Here is a 27469-nt window from a genome sequence, read left to right as displayed (position 1 = left end):
TCCTGTCTAGGGGACCATTGTACAGTGCCCTGATGCTTGTGTTCTTTGTCTCCCTCTACGCAGCGGCTAGTGAAGAAGAGGGCGGAGACGGCGCTGTGGAGCAAGGCGGCGGGGATGCCCCCACGGCTGCAGCGGAAGGGGTGGGTGAGCCCCCACAGGGGCCTGCTACGGTGGGAGACGGTGAGGAGCCATCCAGGTTGGTGGTTTGCACAGAGGAGGAGGAGGCCGCCACTGGGGCACACATGGGGCCTTGTGGGGGCATCCCTGCTGGTGAAAGTGGTGCAGTCCAGGGCCAGGGGCAGGAGGCAGCAAAGGTCACCGTGGAGGGGCCTGTGCATGTCGCTGTCCCTGACCCTGTGAGTGCACCACCATGCACCAGCAGGGATGCCCCGTCCCAGGCCCGTCCGCAGGTAGAGGGGATGTCCATGTCACCTGACTCCCCTCCACCTGCGGACGTGGGAACCCCTGGCCGTGCGGAGAAGGTCCTGATTGGGGTCGCGATGCGCACGGCTGTGATTCATGATGCCGTGCGTGCTTCCCGGGAGGAGCACGCACGTCATCACGAAGTGCACCGTGCCGACGTGGCCCAATTGGGATCGGCCATGTTCGGGGGTTTCCTGCATGTGTTGGCCAATGTGGCGGCCCTCTCCTCCTCTGTGCAGGCTATCCACCAGTCGTTCTCCTTGCCGTCTTCCAGCCCAGATGCCACCAGGGCCCCCTGTGGACCTGCCCCGACCAATGCAGTCAGCTCGGTGGGGATCCCATCCCTGCCACAGTTGGGAGTCGGAGGTCCAGCAGGGGTGGACAACACAGCAACTGGACCCCAGCAGATGGAAGATGTGACAGCATCATCAGGCAGGGCACGTGCACGACGGCGTCGGTGGTTTCCATCAGCCTGGATGCCGTCGTGCTGGCAGAGGCAGTGGCGTCGGAGGCAGCAGCGGGCTCGACGTGGGAGGCATCATGGCTCGGGGCCATCAAGATCAGAGGGGCAGGCATCGGCCGGAGGGCAGGGCAACCCTGGGATGGTGGTGTCTTCCGTGTGGGAGCAGTTGGTCCAGCGGATAGGTGCGGAGCGGCAGCGGGCGGAAGAGGAGCGGCTCGCCATGGTCAGGGCGGAGTTCTCCATGCGTCGGGCGTTGAGGCGGGCTGAGTGCCTCGAGGAAGCTCGCAGGGAGTTTGAGCTGGACATGGGGTTATCCCTGCGAGACCTCGGGGCCAGGACAGAGTCCCGCCTCCAGGACATCGACATGGAGTTCGATGATGCCCTGGCCAGCAACATCAACAAGTGAGCCGCAGGACTTGCCCGCTGCCTTTGTATATAGTTATATAGTTAGTTAGTGTTAGGTTTCCTTTATTTGTTTTTATTATTTTGGACCACTCGGACAATGGCCACTTTTTTGTATACATTTTTTTCATTAGGTAGTAGTAGGTTTCCTTTATGGTGTTGGGCTCATGGACCCTGGTACATTCCTGTATTTAGTTTGTTTTTTGAAGGAACATTTTCTTTTTTTCATTATTGTGTTCACCATGTGGAAATGGTTTTTCATTCTTTTGCTTCTACTTGATATTGCTTTGGTCAACATTTGTTTTTGTATTCCTTTTTCGTTTTTTGATTTTTACTTTTGTTCTCCAACATGGACCATTTATTTTGTTATCCACATAGTTGTATGTTTTATTTGTTTACTTATTTTTAATCTTTAATACATTTTTAATTTTTACTTCCACTTGTGTTATTTTGTCTTTGGTTTCATACATGTCATGATTTGGGTTTTGACATTCACTTGCAGCCATCGTGTATGTGTGTGTGACGGACATGTGTTCATTTACATACTTGCCATTGGGGTTGTGTCATGTAATTGCATTCACTATGTGGGTGGATGCAATCCTTGCCTGGGTGTTTGTGCTGGGTATGCTGCCCATTACTGCCATGATTGTGTATCGTCAGGACCTGTGGGCAGGGGGACATGGGTGGGGGCCTGGTGGAGGCTGCCCCTGGTGACTGGGGGGGTGGGGGTGGTGGGAGACATGAGTGGGTGCCTGGTGGAGGCTGCCCCTAGTGACTGGGGGGGTGGGGGTGGTGGGAGACATGAGTGGGGGCCTGGTGGAGGGTGCCCCTGCACTGCTGGGGGGTGGGGGTGATAGGGGACATGGGTGGGGGCCTGGTGGAGGGTGCCCCTGGTGGCTGGGGGGTGGGGGTGGTGGGAGACATGAGTGGGGGCCTGGTGGAGGGTGACCCTGCACTGCTGGGGTGTGGGGGTGGTGGGAGACATGAGTGGGGGCCTGGTGGAGGCTGCCCCTGCACTGCTGGGGTGTGGGGGTGGTCGGAGACATGAGTGGGGTCCTGGTGGAGGGTGCCCCTGGTCGCTGGGGGGTGGGGGTGGTGGGTGACATGAGTGGGGGCCTGGTGGAGGCTGCCCCTGCACTGCTGGGGGGTGGGGGTGGTGGGAGACATGAGTGGGGGCCTGGTGGAGGGTGCCCCTGCACTGCTGGGGTGTGGGGGTGGTGGGAGACATGAGTGGGGGCCTGGTGGAGGGTGCCCCTGGTGGCTGGGGGGTGGGGGTGGTGGGTGACATGAGTGGGGGCCTGGTGGAGGCTGCCCCTGCACTGCTGGGGTGTGGGGGTGGTGGGAGACATGAGTGGGGGCCTGGTGGAGGCTGACCCTGGTGGCTGGGGGGTGGGGGTGGTGGGTGACATGAGTGGGGCCTGGTGGAGGGTGCCCCTGCACTGCTGGGGTGTGGGGGTGGTGGGAGACATGAGTGGGGGCCTGGTGGAGGGTGACCCTGGCGGCTGGGGGGTGGGGGTGGTGGGTGACATGAGTGGGGGCCTGGTGGAGGGTGCCCCTGGTGGCCGGGGGAGTGAGGGTGGTGGATGACATGAGTGGGGGCCTGGTGGAGGCTGCCCCTGCACTGCTGGGGGGTGGGGGTGGTGGGAGACATGAGTTGGACATGGGTGGGGGCCTACTGGCAGGTGCCCCACAGTGCTGGGGGGTGGGGGTGGTGGGGGACATGAGTTGGACATGGGTGGGGGCCTGCTGGCAGGTGCCCCACAGTGCTGGGGGGTGGGGGTGCAAGGGGACATGTGTTGGTGTTCATTAGTTCAAGGAGACATGTGCCTTTGCTGGGGGGCATGCCCATGTTGGGGTGCTGCCTGCGGGACATGACCAGGGATGCAGGGTAGTCCCCTGTGGTGTGGGCTGCCTGCAGGGGCCGTGGAGGGTGTACAGGGTACACCTGGGAGGACCCACACTGTCAAATCACATGTGGGCTCCCCGGCACCCCTGAAATACACGTACCGTGCAGAAATCGCGTGTAAAACTTCCCGCGCACCCCTGAAATACACGCACCCAGGCTATTCGCGTGTGGAACTCCCCGCGCACCCCTGAAATACACGCGCCCAGGCTATTCGCGTGTGGAACTTCCCGCGCACCCCTGAAATACACGCGCCCAGGCTATTCGCGTGTGGAACTTCCCGCGCACCCCTCAAATTCACGTGCCCAGGCTATTCGCGTGTGGAACTTCCCGCGCACCCCTGAAATACACGCGCCCAGGCTATTTGCGTGTGGGACTTCCCGTGCACCCCTGAAATACACGCGCCCAGGCTATTCGCGTGTGGAACTTCCCGCGCACCCCTCAAATTCACGCGCCCAGGCTATTCGCGTGTGGAACTTCCCGCGCACCCCTGTAATACACGTAGCCCGCTCCCCCAGGCCCGATCGCGTGAGGAACTTCACGCGAACCCCTGTAATACACGTAGCCCTCTCCCCCAGGCCCGATCGCGTGTGAAACTTCACGCGAACCCCTGAAATACACGTAGCACGCTCCCCCAGGCACGATCGCGTGAGGAACTTCACGCGAACCCCTGTAATACACGTAGCCCGCTCGCCCAGGCCCGATCGCGTGAGGAACTTCACGCGAACCCCTGAAATACACGTAGCCCGCTCCCCCAGGCCCGATCGCGTGAGGAACTTCACGCGAACCCCTGTAATACACGTAGCCCGCTCCCCCAGGCCCGATCGCGTGAGGAACTTCACGCGAACCCCTGAAATGCACGTAGCCCGCTCCCCCAGGCCCGATCGCGTGAATAACTTCACGCGAACCCCTGTGATGCACGTACCCTGCAAATCGCGTGTGACACTTCCCGCGCACCCCGGTATACATGCACACATATTTTTTGTCAGCGGGTGTCCGTGTTTGTGGGTACCCCTTTGCACGTCATTTTTCCTGGAGGGCCACAGTATGGGACATTCATCATGGCAGTATATAGGTGCTATTTGTTGGCGCACATTTTGGCGCACATTTCTTACAGCCGCAGAGACGCTACCGCCTCCTTTCTTGTGGCGGTCGTGTTTGTGCCTGTGCGCTGGTTTGAGCGTGCGCTTTTTTCCCCTATTCTATTCCATGAATACGTGTTGTAGGCGAGCGTGTGGGGGTTCCGCGCACTTGTGCCCTGTACTTCCCCCGTGCCGCCCACGTTTTGGCAAGTTGTTCCCCATTCCGAGTGTTACGCCCGTGTTCCGCCTACTTTTGTTGTGTGCGCCGCGCTATGTGCGAATTTCGCTGTGGCCTGTGCGATTTTCGCTGTGACCTGGCGCACGCTGTTAGATGGCCTGTGCGCCAACGTGCGCCGCGCACTTTTTTATCGCACATCCGCTGGTTTTCTCGCGCACGGACTTCCATGAATCGACGTGCGCTGCTTTTCGTGCGATTTTCGCACTTGCACTGCGATTTTCGCTATTCCACTGCGATTCGCACGTTTTTGCCCACTTGCGCCGCGCTAATTATTCCATGAATCGGCCTGAAAGTTTGTTCCAAGAATTTCAAGGGTTTTGTTATTCCATACATAATTCACATTAATAATACAGACGATTGGGCTAATGAAAACTATGCATCATGTGTCGAAATTAACTTGTTCTTAAAAAAATGTGTTTGCATGGTTACTTAACTTTTTAAAGTATTTACATTCATATTTAATGTTGATGTATATACAGTTATAAAAGTGTCACAGTAACTGTGTACAAAGAACACACTCAAAGTATCCTAAAATAAACTACACCCACATGTATTATTTGTACAGTTTTATAACTGTTGCTGCCAAGAATGCATGCACGGCTAAATGCGTCAACAACTGGGGGGAGTCTTACCGACTTATTCCATAGGGGTTAACGATGGCTATATGAATATAAATATAAATATAAAATATATAACATAGATATAAATATAAATATAAATATTAAATATAAATATAAATATATAATAAAATACATAAGGCTTTTTCATTTTGTTAAATACACACTGTATTCAAAGAATCAATTAAAGGTCTTTGATCCATATATGCAGTAGGTGTTTTTATTGCCTATTTTTATAACTGAGAAGTTGGCCCTAAAAAGAACTGTTTTGGTAGAAAAGGAAAAAAGAGGTAGGAAATGGCAAGGAAAAAGCACTAAGATTCATAATATAACAAAAGGTATTTAGAGTTAGTAGATTTGTTAGTGTTTTTTTTTTTTTCTCTAAAGAATAAGGTAACAAAAATGGACACTTAAAAATATACCTAGCATTGACAATTGGCCGTATGATATGGGCGTATGATATGTAAGAGCCTTGCCCAAAGCATCTAGGGGGCCACCTCCCACCTTAATCAAGCTCTGACATGTTTTGCACATTATGATAAAGTTAGAAAGATCAGGTGCAGGCAGGATGGACTGAGGACGGGTGTTAGTTGTTGGAAAATAGCTAGTGTTGGAAGTCTGTGGCACGGATAATAAATACTGCAGTGTTGATCTTGCTCCATGTGCTTTGACCTTATGTTTCACATGAGCTTTCCTGTGTGATTCTTCCACTTCATCCCAATGTTTGTTTGTTTGTTTGTTTGTTTTTATTACTTGTATTGCGCACCAGACCCAGGGGTAACCGGGTGCATTTCATAAGACAACTTACAGCTTGGTTACGGAAACACGTGGCATAAAAAGAACAATAAATATACAAGAATATACACAAAAGGCAACAATAATGGTACACGTATTTACAGTCCTACTCAACCGTGCAGTAGCTGCTAGGAAGTAGGTGTGTGCAAAAATACAGAGGTGGAGGGACATGCGGGATAGAATCCAGGCAGTAGGTATTCTGTTATTTTGTCAGCGTCTTTGAGCCACCTTATGAGGTTATGTCGGAACGTGGGGTATGGTTGATCTGGGCGCAGGGTGGATGGTAGGGAGTTCCAGAGTTGAGCTGCTTTGACCTGAAAGCTACAGCCACCGGCTCTAGACAGTTTAAATCTAGGTGTAGAAATGTTGTTAGAGTTAGCGGATCTGGTGAGTGTTGTTGGTTTTATTTTCATGAATCTCGTAGAAAGGTAGCGTGGTGCGGCATTGTTTAGGCATTTGTGAACAAGTGAGGCTACATTTAGCCGGATTTTATCCTGAGTTAAAAGCCAGTTATTGGCTCTTCCTAATTCAGTGATGTGGGCTCTCCTGGGAATACCTAGTGCTGCTCTAAGTGCGTTGTTCTGCAAGATTTGGATTCTTTTCATCACTTCCTTATTGGCCCCAATGTAGAGCGAGTTGCAATAGTCCAATTTCGATAACACGAGCGCTCTTGCAAGTGTGAGGCAACTGTTGTTGGATAGGAAGGGTTTGCCTGCTCTTATCAATTTACAGGTGTACGCGGTGGCAGAGGCCATCGCATTGACCTGCTTGTTGAAAGAGAGGGTAGAGTCCAGGTAGAATCCCAGAGTTTTTACCGCGTGAGCAGTTGTGATTTGGTTATTATCAATGTTGAAAGAGGAGTAGTTAGGGCTCAATTTTTTTAGGGTGGAAGGTATGCCAAGGATAATGGTTTCAGTTTTGTCATCATTCAGGCATAGTCCGTGAGTGGCCAACCATGCCTGGATGATGAGATACACCCTGTTCACCGAGGCCAAATCCTTGTCGTAATCACCAGTAAGTGGTAGGAGAATCTGAGTATCATCTGCATAGTTAGTGTAGGTGATACGAAGAAGGTCCAGATCATCGAAAAGGGGCTTCATGAAGATGTTGTAGAGTGTAGGAGAAACGCAGGATCCCTGGGGCACGCCACATGTGATGGGGAAGGAGTCTTCTGCCGCAATGGTGGAGAAGACTCTCATGGTCCTGTTATTGAGGAAAGACAATGAACGCAGACACAATGTTGAATTAACTTGGATGTTTCCAAGCTTTGCGACGGCTTGTGTGAAGGTCCAGTAAAAAAAGTGAACATTACCTTTATGATCTCTTTGTTGCTGTGTTGAACATTTGCGTGGAAATATTGCCAACTTTCAGAAATGTTTTTTGTGCACAATGTACTGGTAAAGCTGAAGCCACCCTCACCACCTCATCAACAAAAACTGGTCATAGTCATTTTGAATGGCAACTGGTCCGTGGAGGAAAAATAAATACTGTACAAATACAAAACACAAAAAGGACTCAACATAAAAAAATAACAAGCTAACATAACAAAAAAGGCAAATTACAAAGCACAAGACTCAGGGCAAAGGTATAGGAAGCAGAAGGTTAAAAGGGAATGGATAAATCAAGGTACTGCTTTTAAAAGTTGCTGCATGCTTGCAAAGAAGTTCACACACCATGAGAGCCACCGATGAAAACAGTGGCATGCCTGTTGAGGAGGTAAAACAAAAAAGCCAGAAACAAACTATGGAATGAGTGTCTCAGATCACATCTGCCAAAAGGAATTGCTGAAACACCTGAACAAGTCAAAAGAAGGCTTACCGGCATGGGCAAGTATACTAAACACATGATGAAAAGGCTTGAAGCATCTTGAAAATCATACCAAGATAAATGACTCGATGTGTTGTGACCAATTACAAAGAAACTCCACCTGGCTGATAAAGTAAAAGAGAAAAGGGAGAGCATAGACCCCACGGTTCTGATGAAATGGGCCCCAAAAGCAATATGCCTACTGCATAATACCAACAGTACAATCACAACGGAAAGGACAAAGGCCCTCATAGAATACATTTATCCTATTTTGGGCTAGTATGCAACACTGAAGGCAGCAGCAGGCAAGGGCTAATTATTTGGCAAATCGTTCATCAAAGAATACCCTAACAACAATGTTCATATGTATTCATTCTTTCAATTTGTGTCCGTCCCCTATTAAATAAACACAAGTTCGGTGAAATATAAACATTTGTTAATTGTTCTGTTTGATTTTTATATACATCACTGGTTTAAAATCTTCGACAACATATGCTGATGACATATTTCAACATATGATTAAAATAAACACCAGGGATATGTGTAAATTGCATTGCACATTGTCACTTTCTTGAGGAATTTGTGAATCACTTGCTCAAACGTTACAGGAAACCTGCTCAGCACAGAGAGGAAAAAGAAAATTATGAAGCTATGCATGGGTATGCTAAATATTTGCCTTATATCCATGGAAGCATCAGTGTGCCCAGAAAACTTTCACTGACAGCTGGCAGTATTTCTGTGTCAAGTATTTCTGTGACAAGTAGCATTTAACGGGTACAATTACAAAAGATATAATAGCATTGGTGAAAATAAACAGGCTAAAATACAGTGGACGGGCCATCTAAAACTAGAGTATGGTGTCTCCTTTTTGCATTGATTTTTTCAAACAATGTTATTTTTTTCTCCACAGTCTCTCACATGTAAAATAAATAACACTCCCAAATACCTAGTATTTCACTGACTGCCTTTTGTGATGGCCAGTTATTTTACACCCCCAACATCACTATACTTATAAAAATAACTTTTAATAAGGAAATAAAACACAAACACCCCAGAATCTATAGCCCTGGGCAAGGAACAACTGATACCTCCAGCTATATATAGTCCTGTATAGCCTTGAATATATCTGTGAATATAAGAAAAACAGCTGAAAATATTCTTTCCTGCCCCCCAGGCCCTCACCAATTCCCCCCTCATCTGTGCCAGCTTCCCCACTCCCTAAATGGCCTCCACCCCTCCCCTCTCCCCCCCCCCCCACAACTCATGCTGTTTCTGTGATGCAGTTTGCTTTGAGATGTCGGCTGTTCGAGGCTATAGCCGCAGCTACAGAAAGCTTTGTGTTGCAAACTTAGTCCCTGGCCCTCCTATAACTCCAATATTTCACCTGGTGTCCTCCAGCAACCTTGCTGCCTCTATGCTAAAGTCATTAAGAATTATTTTAACATGAAAATAGCTTTTTAACTACATTCTATTTGCCGTTATCCTCCGCTATAGCCCAGTTATCTATCGCATGGAGAGACAAACAAGATCGCAGATATTTCATTTCTAAAAACACCCGGTTTTGTGTAAATCCCCGAGATATAGCTATCTATTTTTGAGAAAGGGGCACCTTTCAATCAGATATAACTTACAAATGCCTGGCAAGATAATTTGAAGGGAATTAGTGCAGGTGTGATCAACCACTGCTCAAGAGGATAATTTTTTTCAGTGTGACACAGGGCATAGTCACATCAGTTGGAAACACATTGCATTCCCTCACAATGCACATATTTAAGGTATATATGTATATATATGTATAGTTATAGCCATCACAGTACCTAGAGTGTCCATATGCCCAATCTCCTATTGACAACCTGTGATGTAACTGGTTCACCAATCATCTGTTTCAAACAACAACTTACCTGGCTTTCTATTGCCAGGCTCACACTTGTGTAGACTTCTGTTCAACTCCTCTTGTAAAAAAGGGAACCAAAGTAACAAAAAACTACTTTCAGGGATACCCTGTGATGCTGCATCAATATCATCAACTAGCGGCACCACCCAGCACTGCACAGGTCTAGCTGACATGCACATGGGGTTCAGCTATAGCCTTGTGTATTTTTATTGGTACAACGTCCTTTCATTGCAAGATGTTTTTTCGCAGGGATTTTTAACCACAATTTTTTTTCATGAAAAAAGCCATCACATTTTTTTGGGTTAGAAAATTATATATATGGGTTGTGGGTGTTTGGGAATCGATACAAAATTAAAGGGAATAAGGGGTTTGGGGGGATACCCCCCAAAAATAATTCTAAAAAAATGTGATGTTTTTTTCATTAAAAAAATGTGCGGTAACAAACCCTGTGAAAAAAACATCACGTAATGAAATGACATGGAACCATTTTTATTGTGTCATAACCTCCTATTTTTGAGAAATCACAAAATCGTCAATCTCCCAAAATCGCATACTGATAGCACAGGGGCAGACCCCGCCCTATGAAAGGCAATTGGTAGGGTTGGACAAATTTCACTAGCGCCACTACACCTCAGACTGGTATGTCAACCTCAGGCCAAAATTTCAGCCTACCAACTATTGTGGGGCTGCAGCCAACAATCGCAAAATCGGCAAACACTCAAAATGGACTCTACTGAGCTGGACCCCTCCCTGTGCAGGGCGAATAGGTGGGGTTGGTTGAATTTCACTATCGCCAATACACCCCAGACTGGCATGCCAACGTGGGCCAAAATTTCAGCCCACCAGCTATTATGGGGCTGGAGCCAACCCAGAATATACAAACACACTTTCACAAATATATACATAGATATCATGGCTATACCAAGGCATCCTTATTGTACTTGATAGTTGAAAGTTGACCTCAACTCAACACAGGCTGAAACAGACTAGCTGATTAAAACTAGTTTAATGAATCACTGAGAGACTGCAGAATGTTAAAGGCGAATGATAAAGGCTGTCTACCATACTTTTAAAGTCCTTCAATGCAAAAAGACATTGGGCCTCATCACAAGTTTGGCTGTAACCCTTAAATCCGGCGGTAGCGCTATTGCTGACGGATTTAAGGGTCTGCCAAATCTGGGCTTCGGCGTATTTCTCCCCAGCTCTGAGCTGGGGGGAAATCCGCTAAAAATTCGCGCTATTACCGCTGGCGGGAAATCTGCTGCCAGTAATAGCGCAAATTTTCACCATTGGGCCCAATGGGGAATGAGGAATTCCTGAATGGGCCCAATGGGGAAAGGGCACTAACCGTTCTGCCAAACCCATGATCCAGCGGTAACAGCGCCGGGGGTTTGGCAGTAGGGCTATTAACGCCGGAGCTAATAGCGCCGACGTTACCGCCCGACTCGTGATGAGGCCCATTGTCAGAAGCATGTGGGACATACCAAAACTCCAAATGAGTTTCCATGAAGGGGTTTACTCAACAAAATGGAGTAAGTCTAATAATCAACCATGCAAGCTGCATATATGTAACAAAGGGTGAAAGAGATAAAACATTCCATTCTAAAGGTTTGAAACATCCAGTATGGTCAACTCATCAACGCCCCTCATTATTGCAGCAAAGGTCAGTTTTTAAAGTGAACCATTTCCACCAAAGGAAGTAAGAGAATATGAAAACGTTGGATCTGGAATTGTGCCTCCATGCATAAAACAGTGATTGCTTATTTCTCCGCTCAAACCAGAGCTCCCTTGTTGGAGGTTGACTACGAACATTTCCACAACAGTTTGAAGAATAAAGCCAAATGGGTGTTCAAAAATGTATAACATGGGTACTTGAAGAGCTGAAGCAAACACAAATGTAAATATGCCCATAGAACAAGAAAATAGGGAATCAGCCCCATTATCTTTTCTGCATAAATAGAAGGAGTTACTTATTAAGAAGCTGACTATCAAGAAATCACTTTAACACAAACAGCAATTAGATATTTATTCAATATATGCCATTATTCTTACAAAATATGGCACATTAAGACCTGGACATTATTGTCTCCATTCCCTGAGTCAGACACATATATCAGGTATGCCATGTAGGCCCTGCACCCTGCCATTGTATCCAAAGGATACGCTTGCAATGGGCAGACCCTGTTTTCTATCAATCCTTCACTTATTCACCTTAGTCTCAGGGTTCTGGTACACATCCCTTTCAATGCTATACCTATTTGGTGAAAACAAAAAATAGGCTGACAACCGTTTCCAGTTCCAGAGAATGGTCAAACAGCTGTATCAGAAGAATCCTCGATGAGGTCATGGTCAGATTAACATGAAGCATGGCATGTATATGCCTGACACATTAACAAAGAATTGTTCTAAACATGAACGGTGTGTTAAATGTCCATTCCCCCTAGACATACTCAAAAGCAGTGGGTGGTTTACTATCAGCCCACTGTGTTCTTTATTGTATTTGATATTAAAGAGTTCACTATTTCCTTACCCTAGCTGGTTAGTACTGGCTAAAATTGTGGTACTGTTTTTACTATGTCCTCTTCTTTAACTACATCTAGTCTACACATTTATAAAACACTGATCTCAAAATCAGTGGGATTGCATAGGGTGCCATGGTATGCTCTAGTTTTTCCACACTGAGAGCTCTTGCTGAGACGCAGTTATACAATATTCTTGGTCTGTCCTGCGGACCTATTAACCTCCTGGCTGCAGACTGTGCCATACTCAGCATGCTCTTAAAGGATGCTCATGAAAATGTACTTAGTAATTGTCCCAAAACAGTTAGCTCCTGGACCTTACCCTGAACATCTCTTTGGATCGTGTCTGTGTGCCATTTTCTTCTAGATCCTGTGCTGGATCATCTGCTCTTAGACTATGCCTGGGTTAGTCAGTTTGCAGAGTGTGTCAAGTTTAATAGGTTGGTGTTAGGGAGAATTCTCTGTTTAGGCTGAATTTCCTAACCTAGTGAGTCCCCCAGCAGCTTTGCTGGATTTTTTGGGTTTATTTTTTTCTCATGCCAAGAGTGAGACTCTTATACCCTCACTCTTGGACATGATTTGGGTGTGTTTCTTTGAATCTAGATGTGTTTAATGGGCTATTGGGTCTTTTACTCCATAGGGCTTCATGTGTTTTTGTGATATGTGTTACACAGCACCCTCAGTGCAGTGACACAGGGGTGTCATAGTGACCCCCAGTATAGACTCCATACTCTGGGACTGACTACTGTCTCCCAGGGCATGTAAAGTCACCATTGACTTTACTAGTCTTAAATTCAGAACAGAACCAGTAAAAACCATCATATTGTGGACGTACTGGCTGGGGCAATTCGATTGCCCCAGGGTCTGTTAGTCGAGGGGCACGTCTCCGACCCCCTGATCGATTTTTGGCTGGTGTCAGTGGATACTACTTTTTATATTCAATGGCAAATATTTTCCTATGGGATTGCCCATTGTTTTAGGCTACTATCTTTATTTAATTATTTACGGTAGCCTCGAACGGACCGCCGGTTTATTTAATTAATATTAATTCTCCGGTTGGTATTTTTTGCCAAAACTTGATTCTAAAATGCCGTTTGTGTTCTCTTCCATGACTCCAACCCAAGTTGAGCCCTTTGTTCCACTTTTTGGCGGGCTTCTCCACAGAAGCCCTCCAAAGTGGTGCCACTCTGTCTGGGGTACTTAGGAGGGGTGAAGGGGAATTTAGGCACCCTGGACTGAGTTGCCTAGGCAACTCAAGTCGCACTCCATCCTGATTGGCCCAAGTGGTGAGCCGGCCGGCTCACCACTTAGCATGTTTGAATGACAGCTAGGCTGAGTGAATGGGGGTTTGCTGCATAAAAGCAGGGCTTTGGGGACTGGAACTTCAGAAGTCGCCACAGGACCTAAGAATCTGACGAGGGAGAAGCTGAGGTGACCTGCCATGACACCACCACCGGTGGAGCCCTGCTGGACCGTCTCACCATTTTTCCCAACGACAGAGGAGATCTCCCGCCGGAGAGTCTTCTTCCTTTGACTGGTGGGGATAACCAGTTTCACCGTCCTTCCCGACGTACCTCGTGGCCACCTTGCCTGTGCCAAGCACTATGGCAACCGGGATACCACGTTTTACCACGACCGCGAAACAAAGGTACCACCTTTAACCGTAAAACTCCGCGGCTGGTTTCTGCCCTGGTAGTGCAACGACCTTCATCTTTCCTCCAAGTCGAGATCTTCTCTTCCCCTGGACGACGACGCGACTTGCACCCACTACCAGGAACAACTGCCACCACTGGAGGATCCTTCCCACTTAAAGTACCATGTCCCGCCTGGCTTCCCTTGCTACCAACAGTACGGGGTAGATTTAGCCCCCGGCTTTCGAACCTGGGTTAGGCTGGGACACCCTGGCAAAACTTTCCTAAGCCTCTCTAACCTCTTTTTGAACCCTCTGCAAGACTTTCTAAGCCTAGAGTAACTGTGTGATCTTGGGCACATTTGTGCTCTGCTCTCTCTAAGAGGGGGCCCAGCCTTTGGACTTTGGCTCTCCAGTGACCTTTGCTATTCTGCCTTGCTAATAGTGTTCCTGAATCTTAGAGTGGTGTACCTTTCCATATTCTGTCTTTTTCCCTCCCTTTCTCACAAACCTATTGGAGTGCCATCTAGTTAAGCGCTCACCTCTGTATGAAAATAAGTGGTGTTTTACAGTGACTTATCTGATAAGGAAAAAGGGGTGTATATATTATAATAGTAATTGTGTTAAGAATATTTTACAATAAGAGTGGTGGAGTGTCTTCAACAATGTGTTTTTAAATAAATAATTATATACTTTGATACCAAAGCTTTGGTCAGTGTTTGCTTGTATTGTTGTATCTGAGTGCCTATTGTGTTTACTTTGCATACTGCCTAACTCTTCTTGAAGGAAGTCTGACTGCTCAGCCACAGCTACCAGGTAAATCTGGGTGGTACAGACTGCTACCAAGTGGGTTTACTGCCAACACCTGTAGTCTTAAATCTTTTGCAGTGGTCCCTAAGGGAACTGCACAGGTTTCTGCCTAACACTGGTGTACAGCGGTGGGATTTGTATTGAGTATACACTTTAGAGTGCTTGAGGATACCTTAGTACAACTAACCACAAAGCTTAGCACTGAAAAAGTAATCTTTCTAACATGTCAACTATGGAAACTTATAGTCAAGAGTCCCTTGCTACAAAAACTGCTGATTGTTTAAGAGTATTATGTAAGCATAAGAACCTCCTGACTAAAGGCAAGAAAATTGAATTAATAGAAAGGTTGTTAGCTAACCAAAGTCTGGATGATGGTTCTGAGGAACCTACCATGACAGAAAATGTAGATAACAGTATAGAAATTGATATTGATCAAAATGTTGATAATCTTGAGGAAGAGTCAGAAGAGGAGGGTGAGGCTGCTGTGACTGTCCCCCCTTGGCCTCTGTCTGCTCTACCTGCTGTACATACTGGGCCTTTGCCAAGTCCCACACTTAGTCCTCAATATCTCGAATTAGAGAAAATGAAACTTGAACTAGAGTTCAAGAGACTGAATACTCTGGCTGAACAGAGACATCATGAAATTAATCAAGAACTAAGGCTAAGGGAACTGGAGCTCAAGCATGAGCTAGAAATGAAGAAATTATCTGTTGAAAATGCTTCTCTCTTTGGCTCCTCTAGAAGTTCCAGTCCTAAAAGACCCCGGATTCCTAAAGAATTGGTTGGTATGTATGAGCCTAAGTTGGATGTGTTGGATTGGTTGTCTCTGTTTGAATATAATCATGGGCTCCAGAACATCACAGGAAATGACTTACTCACCTGGTTGTTCTCTAGGCTTCCCCCTGTTGCAACTGATGTGGTAATGGAGATGGGGGAGGAGGATAGGAAAGAGTATGAATGTGTGAAATTAGCTCTGATAGCTAGATTTGGGAATACCCCTTCCCAGTATCTTAAGAGGTTTAGAACCCTCAAAAAGCATGATGGTACCCCTTGGGCTACCTGGGTGAGTGAAGGGTTGAAAAACTTAAAGGGATGGATTAAGGGTTACAAGGTGAACACTTATGAAGGTATAAAGAATCTTTTTATGTTGGAGTCAATTTATGATGCCTGCTCTCCTGAGCTCAGACAGCACTTGGCTGATTCAAAGGAATTAGATTCCCGAAAACTAGCTAAGGCTGCTGACTTGTGGGTTGCCAACAGGGCCACTCACAAGGATTCTGGGGTAACTCAGAAAAAGGATGAGGGGAAACAGCCTAAAAAGGACTCCAAAGAGTATTCTAATACTGCAAATTCCAAAGAGGGCCCCAAACAAAACCAGAAGGGTAAGCCACCAGGAAAACCACAGCAGAATAGTGTCTCCTCTGGTGCCAAACCAGAGGGAGGTCAGAACAATCCTCCATTCCAGAAGGCATTTGGTAAATGCTTTGTTTGTGGCTCTACTGACCATGTGAAAGGAGATCCCAGATGCAAGGGTAAACCTTCAGGGATCCAACGTGCCTCCTTAGCCTTCGTTCCAGAAGAGGAAGTCCCCATGGCAAGTGGAATCTTTCTACTGCTGGCTGATAAACCCATTGGAGTCTCAGCCAGTGTTTCTTTAGTCTCTCTGGGGTTGTGGGAACAACAGAATTTAGATGTGTATAATTATATCCCAGATAATACTAAAGAGTATTATAAAGACAGTGTCCAGGTGAATGGTCAGGAGACTCCTGTCATTAGAGACACTGGGGCCAGCATAACTGTGGTGGATGAATCATTTACCAAGGCAGAGGATGTTGCTAAGGCACCCAAATGCCTCAGCAAGCTAGCTGGAGGGCCTGTGCAGATGTGTCCCCAGTTACCAGTTCTCATCCAGTGTAATGACATGGCGGTAAAAATACCTGTCAGCGTACAATGTGAAGTGCCAGGTAGGGTTCTGCTGAGTAATGACCTAAAAGCTCTTGGAGTTGTGTCACATACCCTCAGCCCCCCTAGTGAAAGGTTACAAGAGCTCACAAAACCTGCAAGAGAGAAAACCCTGAAAGGGATATCTCAGGAGATGATGACAGAGATCACTCCTTTACCACTGGAGCAACTCACTGCAGTAACTACCAGATCAGGAGCAAAAGGGCAACCCAAGACTCCTAGGAAAAAGTCAGCAGCAAGCACTCCAATGCTTCCAACAGTTACACCTGTAACTCCACCTCCAGCTGAGGCCGAGAGGGAGGTACAACCCTGTATGGTTGAACTAGACTCTGAAGAAGAGCTAGTGGGAGGCCAAGCAGGACCATCCTGAGCTGTAGTCTTTACTGGCAGAAGGTGGGCCCAGAAGGGCAGCTTTCCATAAGGGACAAAGAGAATGTCCAACTCTGGAGGGTCTCCGCCAACAGGCAGCTGCACAGGCTGATGGGCAAGCGCCTGGGAAGTATAGGTTGCACTGGGAAGATGGCCTCTTCTACAGTGAACCAACTGAGTCTGAACCTGGAGACTACAAATGCCTTGTAGGACCTCAAGAAAACAGACAACAGTTCTTGCACTTAGCCCATGAGATTCCTATGGCTGGTCACTTGAGCTTCAAGAAGACCAAGGAAAGGCTCTCACTCTACTTCTATTGGCCAAAACTGGGGGCAGAAGTAGATAAGTTTTGCAAGAGCTGCCATACCTGCCAAACTTCTGGTAAGGTTGGCACCAAGAATGTGGCACCCTTAGTGCCTCTCCCAGTTGTGGGAGTCCCATTTGAGAGGGTAGGGATTGACATTGTTGGTCCCCTTGATCCCCCTACCTCCTCAGGCAACATGTTTATCCTTGTTGTAGTAGACCATGCTACTAGATACCCTGAGGCAATTCCTATGAGGACTGTACAGCTCCTGCTGTGGCTAAGGCCCTCCTTGGTATTTTTACCAGGGTTGGGTTTCCTAAGGAAGTAATATCCGACAGGGGTCAAACTTTATGTCCCACTACATGAAAGCCATGTGGAAAACCTGTGGAGTTACTTACAAGTTCTCAACCGCCTACCACCCCAAACCAATGGATTGTAGAAAGGTTTAACAGAATGATGAAGAGCATGATAGGTGCTTTAGAGGAACCTCTGAAAAGAAAGTGGGACCTTCTACTGCCATGCCTTCTCTTTGCTTATAGAGAAGTCCCTCAGGAGGGAGTAGGTTATTCTCCCTTTGAACTTCTCTATGGCCATCCGGTCAGAGGTCCATTGGCCCTGATTAAGGAGGGATTGGAAGGCGCTCCTCCCCTCAAATCAGTCAGAGTGACTGACTATGTGATAGGTCTCTGAAGGAGAATGCCACACATGATGGCAGAAGCTAGTGATAACCTGAAAGCTGGACAAGCTTTGGTCAAGCATTGGCATGATCAAAAGGCTAACATAGTTGAGTTCACTCAAGACCAGCTAGTTCTTGTTATGCTCCCAACAAGGCATAGGGCCTTGCAAGACAAATGGATGGAACCCTTCAAAGTTGTGGGAAAACTTGGAGAGGTCAACTATCTGGTGGATCTGGGCAGACCCAGGGAAGCTCCTAGAGTCTCCCACACCAACCGACTGAAAGCGTACATCTCCAGACCTGAAGTAGGAGCCTTGCTTCTAGCTTGAGCAGCCGAGGAACAAGAGAGTGAGTCTCTCCCTGATCTCCTCAGAGGTGTACCTTTAGATGAAAAAATTGAAGGAGTCAATCTCTCTTCAGATCTGACACCTGAGCAACAAGACGAGTGCAAATCTATGTTAAATCAGTTTGCCTCCCTGTTCTCACTCTCACCAGGCTTGACCCCTTGGGGACAGCACGAGATGTTCACTGGTGACTATCTGCCAGTCAAAAGCAGAGGATACCGAATGTCAGAAAATGTGAGAACCCATATCAAGGGGGAGGTCAAGAAGATGCTTGATCTCGGGGTAATAGAACCCTCTACTAGTCCATGGTCTAGCCCAGTTGTGTTAGTACCAAAGGCAGGATCCAAAGACTTGAGATTCTGTGTGGACTATAGAGCTCTTAATGCAGTCACCAAGACTGATGCCCACCCTTTACCCAGGACAGATGAGTTGGTGGATAAACTTGGTGCAGCCAAGTATCTCAGCACATTTGACCTTACGTCAGGCTATTGGCAAATAGCCTTGACAGACCATGCCTAGGAGAAAACTGCATTTTCCACCCCAGTTGGCTTGTACCAGTTTAAGGTCATGCCTTTTGGATTAAAAAATACACCTGCTACATTCCAAAGGATGGTGAACCAAGTTCTAGCTGGGATGGAGGACTTCTGCATGGCATACTTGGATGACATTGCAGTCTTCAGCCACTCCTGGGAGGATCATGTGAAACACCTAGGACATGTTTTGCAGGCTCTTGGACAGGCCAATTTGACTATCAAGGCAAGTAAATGCCAGATAGGTCAAAGTAAGGTGGTCTACCTTGGGCATGAGGTAGGAGGTGGAGAAATAAGGCCTCTGCTCAGCAAGTTTGAAGCTGTGCAAAATTGGACAACACCTACTACTCAAACCCAAGTGAGAGCCTTCCTAGGCCTCACTGGGTATTACAGGAATTTCATTGAGAACCATGGGACCATAGCTTCTCCACTGAATGTAATCTCCTCTCCAAAATTCCCTAAAAAGGTCAAATGGAATGAGGAGTGCAATCAGGCCTTTGAAAAACTGAAGAAAGCTCTTTGCCAAGCTCCAGTATTGAGAGCTCCTGACTACCACCAAACTTTCATTTTACAAACTGATGCTTCCAATGTAGGTATAGGTGCAGTTCTAAGCCAACTGGATGAGAAGGGTAGGGAGCACCCCATTTGCTTCATCAGCCGTAAGCTGAAGGATCCTGAGACAAGGTGGGCAACAATAGAAAGATAATGCTTTGTTATTGTGTGGGCACTGAAGAAGTTTAGGCCATACTTGTATGGTTCTACTTTTGTCATTCAGACTGACCACCAACCCTTGAGATGGTTAATGCAAATGAAGGGGGAAAATCCAAAACTATTGAGATGGTCAATCTGCCTGCAAGGGTTTGATTTCACCATTGAGCACAGGTCAGGGTGTCACCATCAAAATGCTGATGGACTCTCTAGGATGTATGTCATCAACTAGAGGTATAAGGATCATCCAGGAGTGGATTAAATCCTCCTGTCCCTTAGTCTGGGGGGGAGTGTTAGGGAGAATTCTCTGTTTAGGCTGAATTTCCTAACCTAGTGAGTCCCCCAGCAGCTTTGCTGGATTTTTGGGGTTTATTTTTTTCTCCTGCCAAGAGTGAGACTCTTTTACCCTCACTCTTGGACATGATTTGGGTGTGTTTCTTTGAATCTAGATGTGTTTAATGGGCTATGGGGTCTTTTACTCCATAGGGCTTCATGTGTTTTTGTGATATGTGTTACACAGCACCCTCAGTGCAGTGACACAGGGGTGTCATAGTGACCCCCCCCCCAGTATAGACTCCATACCCTGGGACTGACTACTGTCTCCCAGGGCATGTAAAGTCACCATTGACTTTACTAGTCTTAAATTCTGAACAGAACCAGTACAAACCATCATATTGTGGACGTACTGGCTGGGGCAATTTGATTGCCCCCGGGTCTGTTAGTCGAGGGGTCACGTCTCTGTCCCCCCTGATCGAGTTTTGGCTGGAGGCAGTGGATACTACTTTTTATATTCAACCGCGAATATTTTGCTATGGGATTTCCTATTGTTTTAGGCTACTATCTTTATTTAATTATTTACGGTAGCCTCGAACATACAGCCGGTTTATTTAATTAATATTAATTCTCTGGTTGGTATTTTTTTGCCAAAAATTGATTCTAAAATGGCGTATGTGTTCTCTTCTGTGACTCCAACCCAAGTCGAGCCCTTTGTTCCACTTTTTGGCGGGCTTCTCCACAGAAGCCCTCCAAAGTGGTGCCACTCTGTCTGGGGTACTTAGGAGGGGTGGAGGGGATTTTTGGCACCCTGAACTGAGTTGGCTAGGCAACTCAAGTGGCACTCCATCCTAATTGGCCCAAGTGGTGAGCCGGCCAGCTCACCACTTAGCATGTTTGAGTGACAGCTAGGCTGAGTGAATGGGGGTTTGGTGCATAAAAGCAGGGCTTTGGGGACTGGAACTTCAGAAGTCGCCACAGGACCTAAGAATCCGACGAGGGAGAAGCTGAGCCGGCCTGCCACGACACCACCACCGGTGGAGCCCTGCTGGACCGTCTCACCACTTTTCCCAACGACAGAGGAGATCTCCCGCCGGAGAGTCTTCTTCCTTTGACTGGTGGGGATAACCAGTTTCACCGTCTTTTCACCTTCCCGACATACCTCATGGCCGCCTTGCCTGTGCCAAGCACCCCGGCAACCGGGATACCATGTTTTACCACGACCGCGAAACAAAGGTACCACCTTTAACCGGAAAACTCTGCGGCTGGTTTCTGCCCTGGTAGTGCAACGACCTTCATCTTTCCTCCAATTCGAGATCTTCTCTTCCCCTGGACGATGACGCAACTTGCACCCACTACCAGGAACAACTGCCACTGCTGGAGGATCCTTCCCACTTAAGGTACCGTGTCCCGCCTGGCTTCCCTTGCTACCGACTGTACGGGGTAGATTTAGCCCCCGGCTTTCGAACCTGGGTTAGCCTGGGACACCCTGGCTAAACTTTCCTAAGCCTCTATAAACTCTTTTTGAACCCTTTGCAAGACTTTCTAAGCCTAGTGTAACTGTGTGATCTTGGGCGCATTTGTGCTCTGCTCTCTCTAAGAGGGGGCCCAGCCTTTGGACTTTGGCTCACCAGTGACTTTTGCTCTTCTGCCTTGCTAATAGTGTTCCTGAATCTCAGAGGGTTGTACCTTTCCATATTCTGTCTTTTTTCCTCCCTTTCTCACAAACGTATTGGAGTGCCATCTAGTTAAGCGCTCACCTCTGTATGAAAATAAGTGGTATTTTACAGTGACTTATAATAGTAATTGTGTTTAGAATATTTTACAATAAGAGTGCTGGAGTGTCTTCAACAATGTGTTTTTAAATAAATAATTATATACTTTGATACCAAAGCTCTGGTCAGTGTTTGCTTGTATTGTTGTATCTGAGTGCCTATTGTGTATACTTTGCATACTGCCTAACTCTTCTTGAGGGAAGTCTGACGGCTCAGCCACAGCTACCAGGTAAATCTGGGTGGTACAGACTGCTACCAAGTGGGTTTAGTGCCAACACCTGTAGTCTTAAATCTTTTGCAGTGGGCCCTAAGGGAACTGCACAGGTTTCTGCCTAACAGTTGGGCAAACTCATTCAATGTCAGAAGTGTCCAGGATCATTATCACTGAACCATGCGTTTTATAGATGTGTTATTAGTTTGTATCTCAGGCTTAGACTGTGCCAAAGCAACCATCATCCTTTCTGTTGCCTCAGCGACATTGTTAGCCTGTTTTCTAAAATTGTCCCAGAATATATGTCCCCAGAATATATGTCCAGGCCATGCACTACGTTATCTTGGTTTATCCTGGGACTTTTTGTCCTCGAATGTTCCATAGATGTGTATGGGTGAGCTTTCCCCCAATAACGTTTCAATCTCTACCCATCCAACTAGAGCATAACTCTCAATGTCTACCTTCTAACTATCACTGAATAGCAATGAACACAAACCTACACACACACACACATGCACACACCCACATTCCACCACTGAGGAATACATGTGCTGGAATATGCTCCCGGTACACACTGTACCATGATCTCCATAGTCAATACAATGCACTACAGTTCCCTATACCATCCATGCCCCTGGGGCAGACATGATCCCAATTCAGGCCGGTCTGGAAACATGTATCAGCTTAAATATGTAAACGCCCATGTGGACTAGCACACAAAGACTGGGTTCCTGTGGTCTGAGTGTTGAAACAAAATAGCACTCGAAATTAGTCTCTCTACTTTTCCATGCAAATCCTTGCCGCCCTTTACTTGCAGGACAAAGCGCTAAGAGGCCACTCGAAAATATTACAAAGTCATCTTGACACAACTAGGTTAAATATCGTATATTATTGAGTATGATTATATTCTTTGAATTCATGGTCATTCATTGGGTGATTTTCTGATATAAATTAGCAGCAAATCAGAGCTCTGTACATCCTTTCTATTATATGAAAAGGACCATTTTATGTATAGTAGTTGCCTCACACTGCCCAATACATTTCCAACCCCCCAAGAAACGGTTCCAGTAGATTTTATGAAGGAAATAAACTAGATGAAATGCAGGTAAATATGACAGAGAAGAGGTCAATAGATCACATGGTATTACGATTAATCTTCTGGCCCAGGGGATAGACTAAAATAAGGATAACACAGTATTACTTGGAAGAAAGGAAGGTCCACAGAAAGGTATTTGTTGAATATACGTAATATCCAACAGAAGATAAAAAACATGTAAATTATGAAATACTTGTTTAGAGGGATTTAAGCTTCTGATGGCAGCTTTTTCTTTAGTCATTACCAAATTGAGCATGAGAAGATACAAATGCAGTCAGGTCTAAGAATACGAATTTTGGTATGGGGTGATCCAAGGGTATCACAATATTTTGACTTTGCTAAACCTTTGTTCATTCTCTCCTAGGACATTGTGATAGAGGCAGACATGCTTCTGATTGGTTGAGTAGAATAATGGTCATGGTGGGGTCTAGTCCTCCAACAGAAGTTTAGACCCAATTCTGAAGATATGGTTAATGGTGAATACAAGAATTTGCATTCATGATCGCTGGGATTGACTTATGAAGATGAACTGAGTAAAGTGTTCCTCACAGTCAGGTATATTTTATAGTTTCTTACCCCAGAAGATAAGTGTTCTGGTGCAAAGGACACCAGAGGTCAGCAGTGATGGTTAATAATATTCTGGTCTCTTGTAGAGGATGTATAGACACTTTTTGGGGAGTCATCAGTCTAGAAGGACAGCTGTGGATCAGCTGGTGACAAGCGTTGTGAACTGCTTGAGTTGGGCTGTGTTGCAACAGCAAACGGTTTTTGGAGACTACGATCAGGTAACAAAGGGGGAATAGGGGTTGCAGTGCTAGCAGCTTAGATAGGAGAAATAGTGCTTGTAGTGATTACATTCACTGAAGTCTACTCAGGTCAGTTACTGTTCTGTCTCTTTAGCAGGAACGTCTCAGAAGTTGTCTGTTGATAGCAGGCCCAGTATATGGTGCATTTGACTGTACATACCAATATCCATGCAAGGAATTGCCACACAACATACATATGGCAGGGATATTGAGAATGTGTTACGCAGCCTTTTTTATCTGGTCAAGGGAGGTGTGGTTTGCTTTTCTCTGGTAGATGGAAGTCTGGCACAATTGATATCATATAAGATCGGACCATCTGGATGGTTTTAAACTCTTGCAGTTTCAGGCAGGCCTCCATGTTGGTCCGTCTTCACGTTGGCATTTTCCTCAGGCTTTTGAATTCACTGTCTGGTTCTTGAAGTCAATGAAACAGGCCCTCTCAATGTAGAGGAGATATGGTGTGGGGAGCCAACCGCCAATCAGTGGGTTACTTTATTTCCAACAATCTGTCAGCTATCCAAACATTTGCAGACAGGCATGTTAGGGTTTCTCAAAGGCGTCAATTCAGGTTTTACTCGCAGATACTATTCAAAAACTGCCAGACTTCACATAAGGGGGCCAATGGGGTCCATAAACATATTTACATATCTGTATCCCATTTGCTCAACCCATAGGACCAATGCCTCGCTGCAGCACACAGTGGATTTTTCAAGGAGTTGACATGTACCGCACGCTGTATGCCATGGGAGTCAAACATGTCTGCCACCACCGCTTTTAGTCCTACGGCAGCCTCTGTGGAAACTTGAACTGGTGAAATAGTGTACATCGCTTTATGTTCCACGGGGGGGGGCATGTAATTAGCCTTCCATTGAAGGCCCCTCAGGGAAAACGTCAGGTAATCCATTTTGAGAACAGTGGAAAATACAGAGAGTTTATTCTAGGATGTTGGGATGAGAATTCTGGTCAATCCTGAATGCTTTTATTTCCATGCATTCATTCCTACATTCATATTATTATCTGCAACATGAGAAAGCATTAACACATTCACATCAAGCATATCCATTTGCCATATTATTTTCTACTTTTTCGGTGAATAAATTGCATACCAAGACACTGTTGCATGTTTAGGGTATCCCGTTAGTTTACCGACAGTAATTTACTTCGAAGTAATTCCTTTGAAAAAATCTCATTGAATGGATATGGGGGGGGTGGCAGTAAGGGATTCAAATGTGTGGGCTGGGGTTTTGGGTAGGGGTACTAGTACAGGGATAGGGGGGTCTTGGATTCAGAACCCCCAAATAAAAAACTAAAAAATGATGAGTTTTATCGAAAAATGACATAGACAGAATATTTAACACATTTTGGCCTGGCTGTTTCTTTCATCTCAGGTTTTTTTTAAACGAAGAGCATTTAGACGGCTGTTTGTATTACATGACCTCAAGTTAGCAAAAAAGCTTAACTTTTAAAAAATGACACAGAATACTTTTGCACCATTACCTTATGGGAGAGAGGGACCCTGGGTGTAACAACAGAGCTGCTTGTCTCTGGTTGCTTGGTAGGGCACAGAATATTTGATATACTTCTTAAGAAAGCATAGTTATGCAAACACGTATAATTAGTGATACTACTTTAAAAATATTAAACAACAGCATGCAGAACCTTCTGCAAACTGCTATCCAACTTGATAATTGGACAGCAGGGGCTTCTCGTTGTCTTTGGCTGAGGGTGAAGTTCAACTTTTAAACCTTAGGGCTCTGCATGTTGCATTCAGGTCAGGATCTAATTGCATTCCTGCCAAAAGTATCTCTAGTGGGATATAATAACTATAAGCACAATAACCAGGCTTTGTGGTGGAGGGAAACAGATCACCACAAGACTAGTGGATTTCCCCTGCTGGAAAGGAAGGTGCACAGACCTGCATTGCCTGAACCCCGTAATACACCTATCAGTCGTAGTTGTTACAAGGGAAAGTGATATTGTCTAGTGCCAACATACAAGTAGTACAATATTAAGAAAACAAATAGGTTTTCCTGTACTGGTGCCCACGGGAGATCCTGCGCACACACATGTGTAAACTCTTTCCTGGATCCCATTTTTAAAAAGCTTTTCAAAAGCCTAACAGCCACCAGATACTAGATGCTTCTTGGTAATGTGTGCGCTGGTTTCCATCCCTGCCAGCATAAACAAAGAGGGGCTGTTAGGATGCCTAAGAGTGATCTCTCCTCTAGCAGGGCTTGTTAGTTCTTCATCAAAGGAGGTTCCCATATCTTCTACTGCAAAACACGATTCATACTACCCATCTTCCATTCGCCATAAGTCCAATGCATTTCTAAATGTATGTAAATTCAGGTAGATTAAAGCAGTATTTGCAGTGAACACCTCCCGCTGGAAAGGTGTATTTCGAGCATACGCTTCTACACTCCTACATTTGTCACAAATGGGCGTAGCTGATGTATAAACAGTCTTAGACTGGCCTAAAGGGCAATGCCCAAACGAAAAACGCAAAATGCTGGTGTGGGCCAGTTTTGTTGGTCAAAGTGGCCCACTTTTTGGGCCAATGTGTGCCAGTTTGATGAGTAACTTCGCTATGCGGCTAGTAGTTTTGACCAGTGTTGCTCAATACATATTTTTAAAATGCACAATTTGCATCACATTTTATGAAAAAAATCTCCCCCTTGGGTACTATTCAAACAGTCACAAAAGAAATGAATTGACATTTCCAACTGTGGGTCAATTTGTCATTACTAACTGAGGCAATGTTATGCCCCAGTACGACAATGTATATAAAGTCTTCACACAAATATACTTATATATTTCAGTCTCACCACTGTACTCACTGTTCATCAACATATACAATGGTAATCAAGTGTGGGGATATTTTATTCTGCAACACATATAACATTTCTGAATTAAACAATGTGCAATGATAACCCTCTGTTTTGTGACGGATAAAACACTTGTAAAATATGACATATCTTGGTTTAAAGCACAGCTAATGAAACCGGACGGATGAACACAAAACACACCATGCAAACACTGCAACAGACTGAAATGTCCTAATTGTATAGCTCTCTAAAAAAGTGACCGCCTCAAGGACGCACAGCGTCATTTTTCATACACTAGAAGTCTTTCACTGGTTCAGTCGGATGGTACTACTACCCACTACCTCTAAACAGCGACTGCATGTTAACTATCAAGCGCTCATTTGTAACACAAAAACTGCGCCCTGGCAACGTATAACTTACCTGCCATGAAGATGGCAGATGGAAGCGATCGGTCTCTCTATACGAACAGTGCAGCGGACCCTGCTTTTAGCATTCATTTAATGACTTTCAATTATTGTACAGTTACGTAAGATTCACTTAACTCTTGGACAATGTGCTTGCAACAAATTAAAAAACAGTGCGTGCCCACATTTTCACAACTCGTTATTTTGCATAGTGTTGCTTTTAGAGATGTTGCCAGAATGGACTGTGGCCAAAGGTAGATGTGCACTTCTGCTTCACCAATGCGTTCACAAAGCGTTGTCCAATGGGATTGCGACGCTTCTGTGAATCGGGTCCTAAGTTTCTTGCAATGACTACTTTTGGTTTTCTTTCTTTGCAAAGAGGCAAACTATTTGTATCTGTGTTTTGGGCAGTTTTGCAGGCAGTCAATTGAGATAAAAGAGTACACAAATTCAGCATAATTGCACGAAGGATCACAGGACCTTCTCCCTCTAGGTACATACCACCCCTGTAGTGTGAGGTAGTGAAGAAACTATGGGCCTCATTACGACTTTGGAGGTAGCCATGCCCTTAAAATCGGGTCCGTGTTCCCTGAATGGGGAAATA

At 46.0% G+C, this 27469-nt stretch overlaps 1 protein-coding gene across 1 annotated transcript in view; it reads right to left on the bottom strand.

Annotated features, from left to right (window-relative positions):
• Nucleotides 1–26986, bottom strand: part of LOC138453171 (cysteine-rich venom protein-like) — a 391821-nt gene extending 364835 nt beyond the window's left edge. The window contains exon 1 of the mRNA XM_069605763.1: nucleotides 26882–26986. Coding sequence (XP_069461864.1) covers nucleotides 26882–26888 — 7 coding nt within the window. The 5' untranslated portion in view covers nucleotides 26889–26986. The remainder of the gene's footprint in view (nucleotides 1–26881) is intronic.
• Nucleotides 26987–27469: the final 483 nt, after the last annotated feature.

Source organism: Ambystoma mexicanum, chromosome 4p, assembly GCF_040938575.1.
Source record: "Ambystoma mexicanum isolate Mex_15411 chromosome 4p, UKY_AmexF1_1, whole genome shotgun sequence".
In the NCBI taxonomy this organism is placed as follows: Eukaryota; Metazoa; Chordata; class Amphibia; order Caudata; family Ambystomatidae; genus Ambystoma; species Ambystoma mexicanum.
The sequence above is the reverse complement of the archived record's forward strand: the minus strand, read 5'-3'. Positions and strand labels throughout refer to the sequence as shown.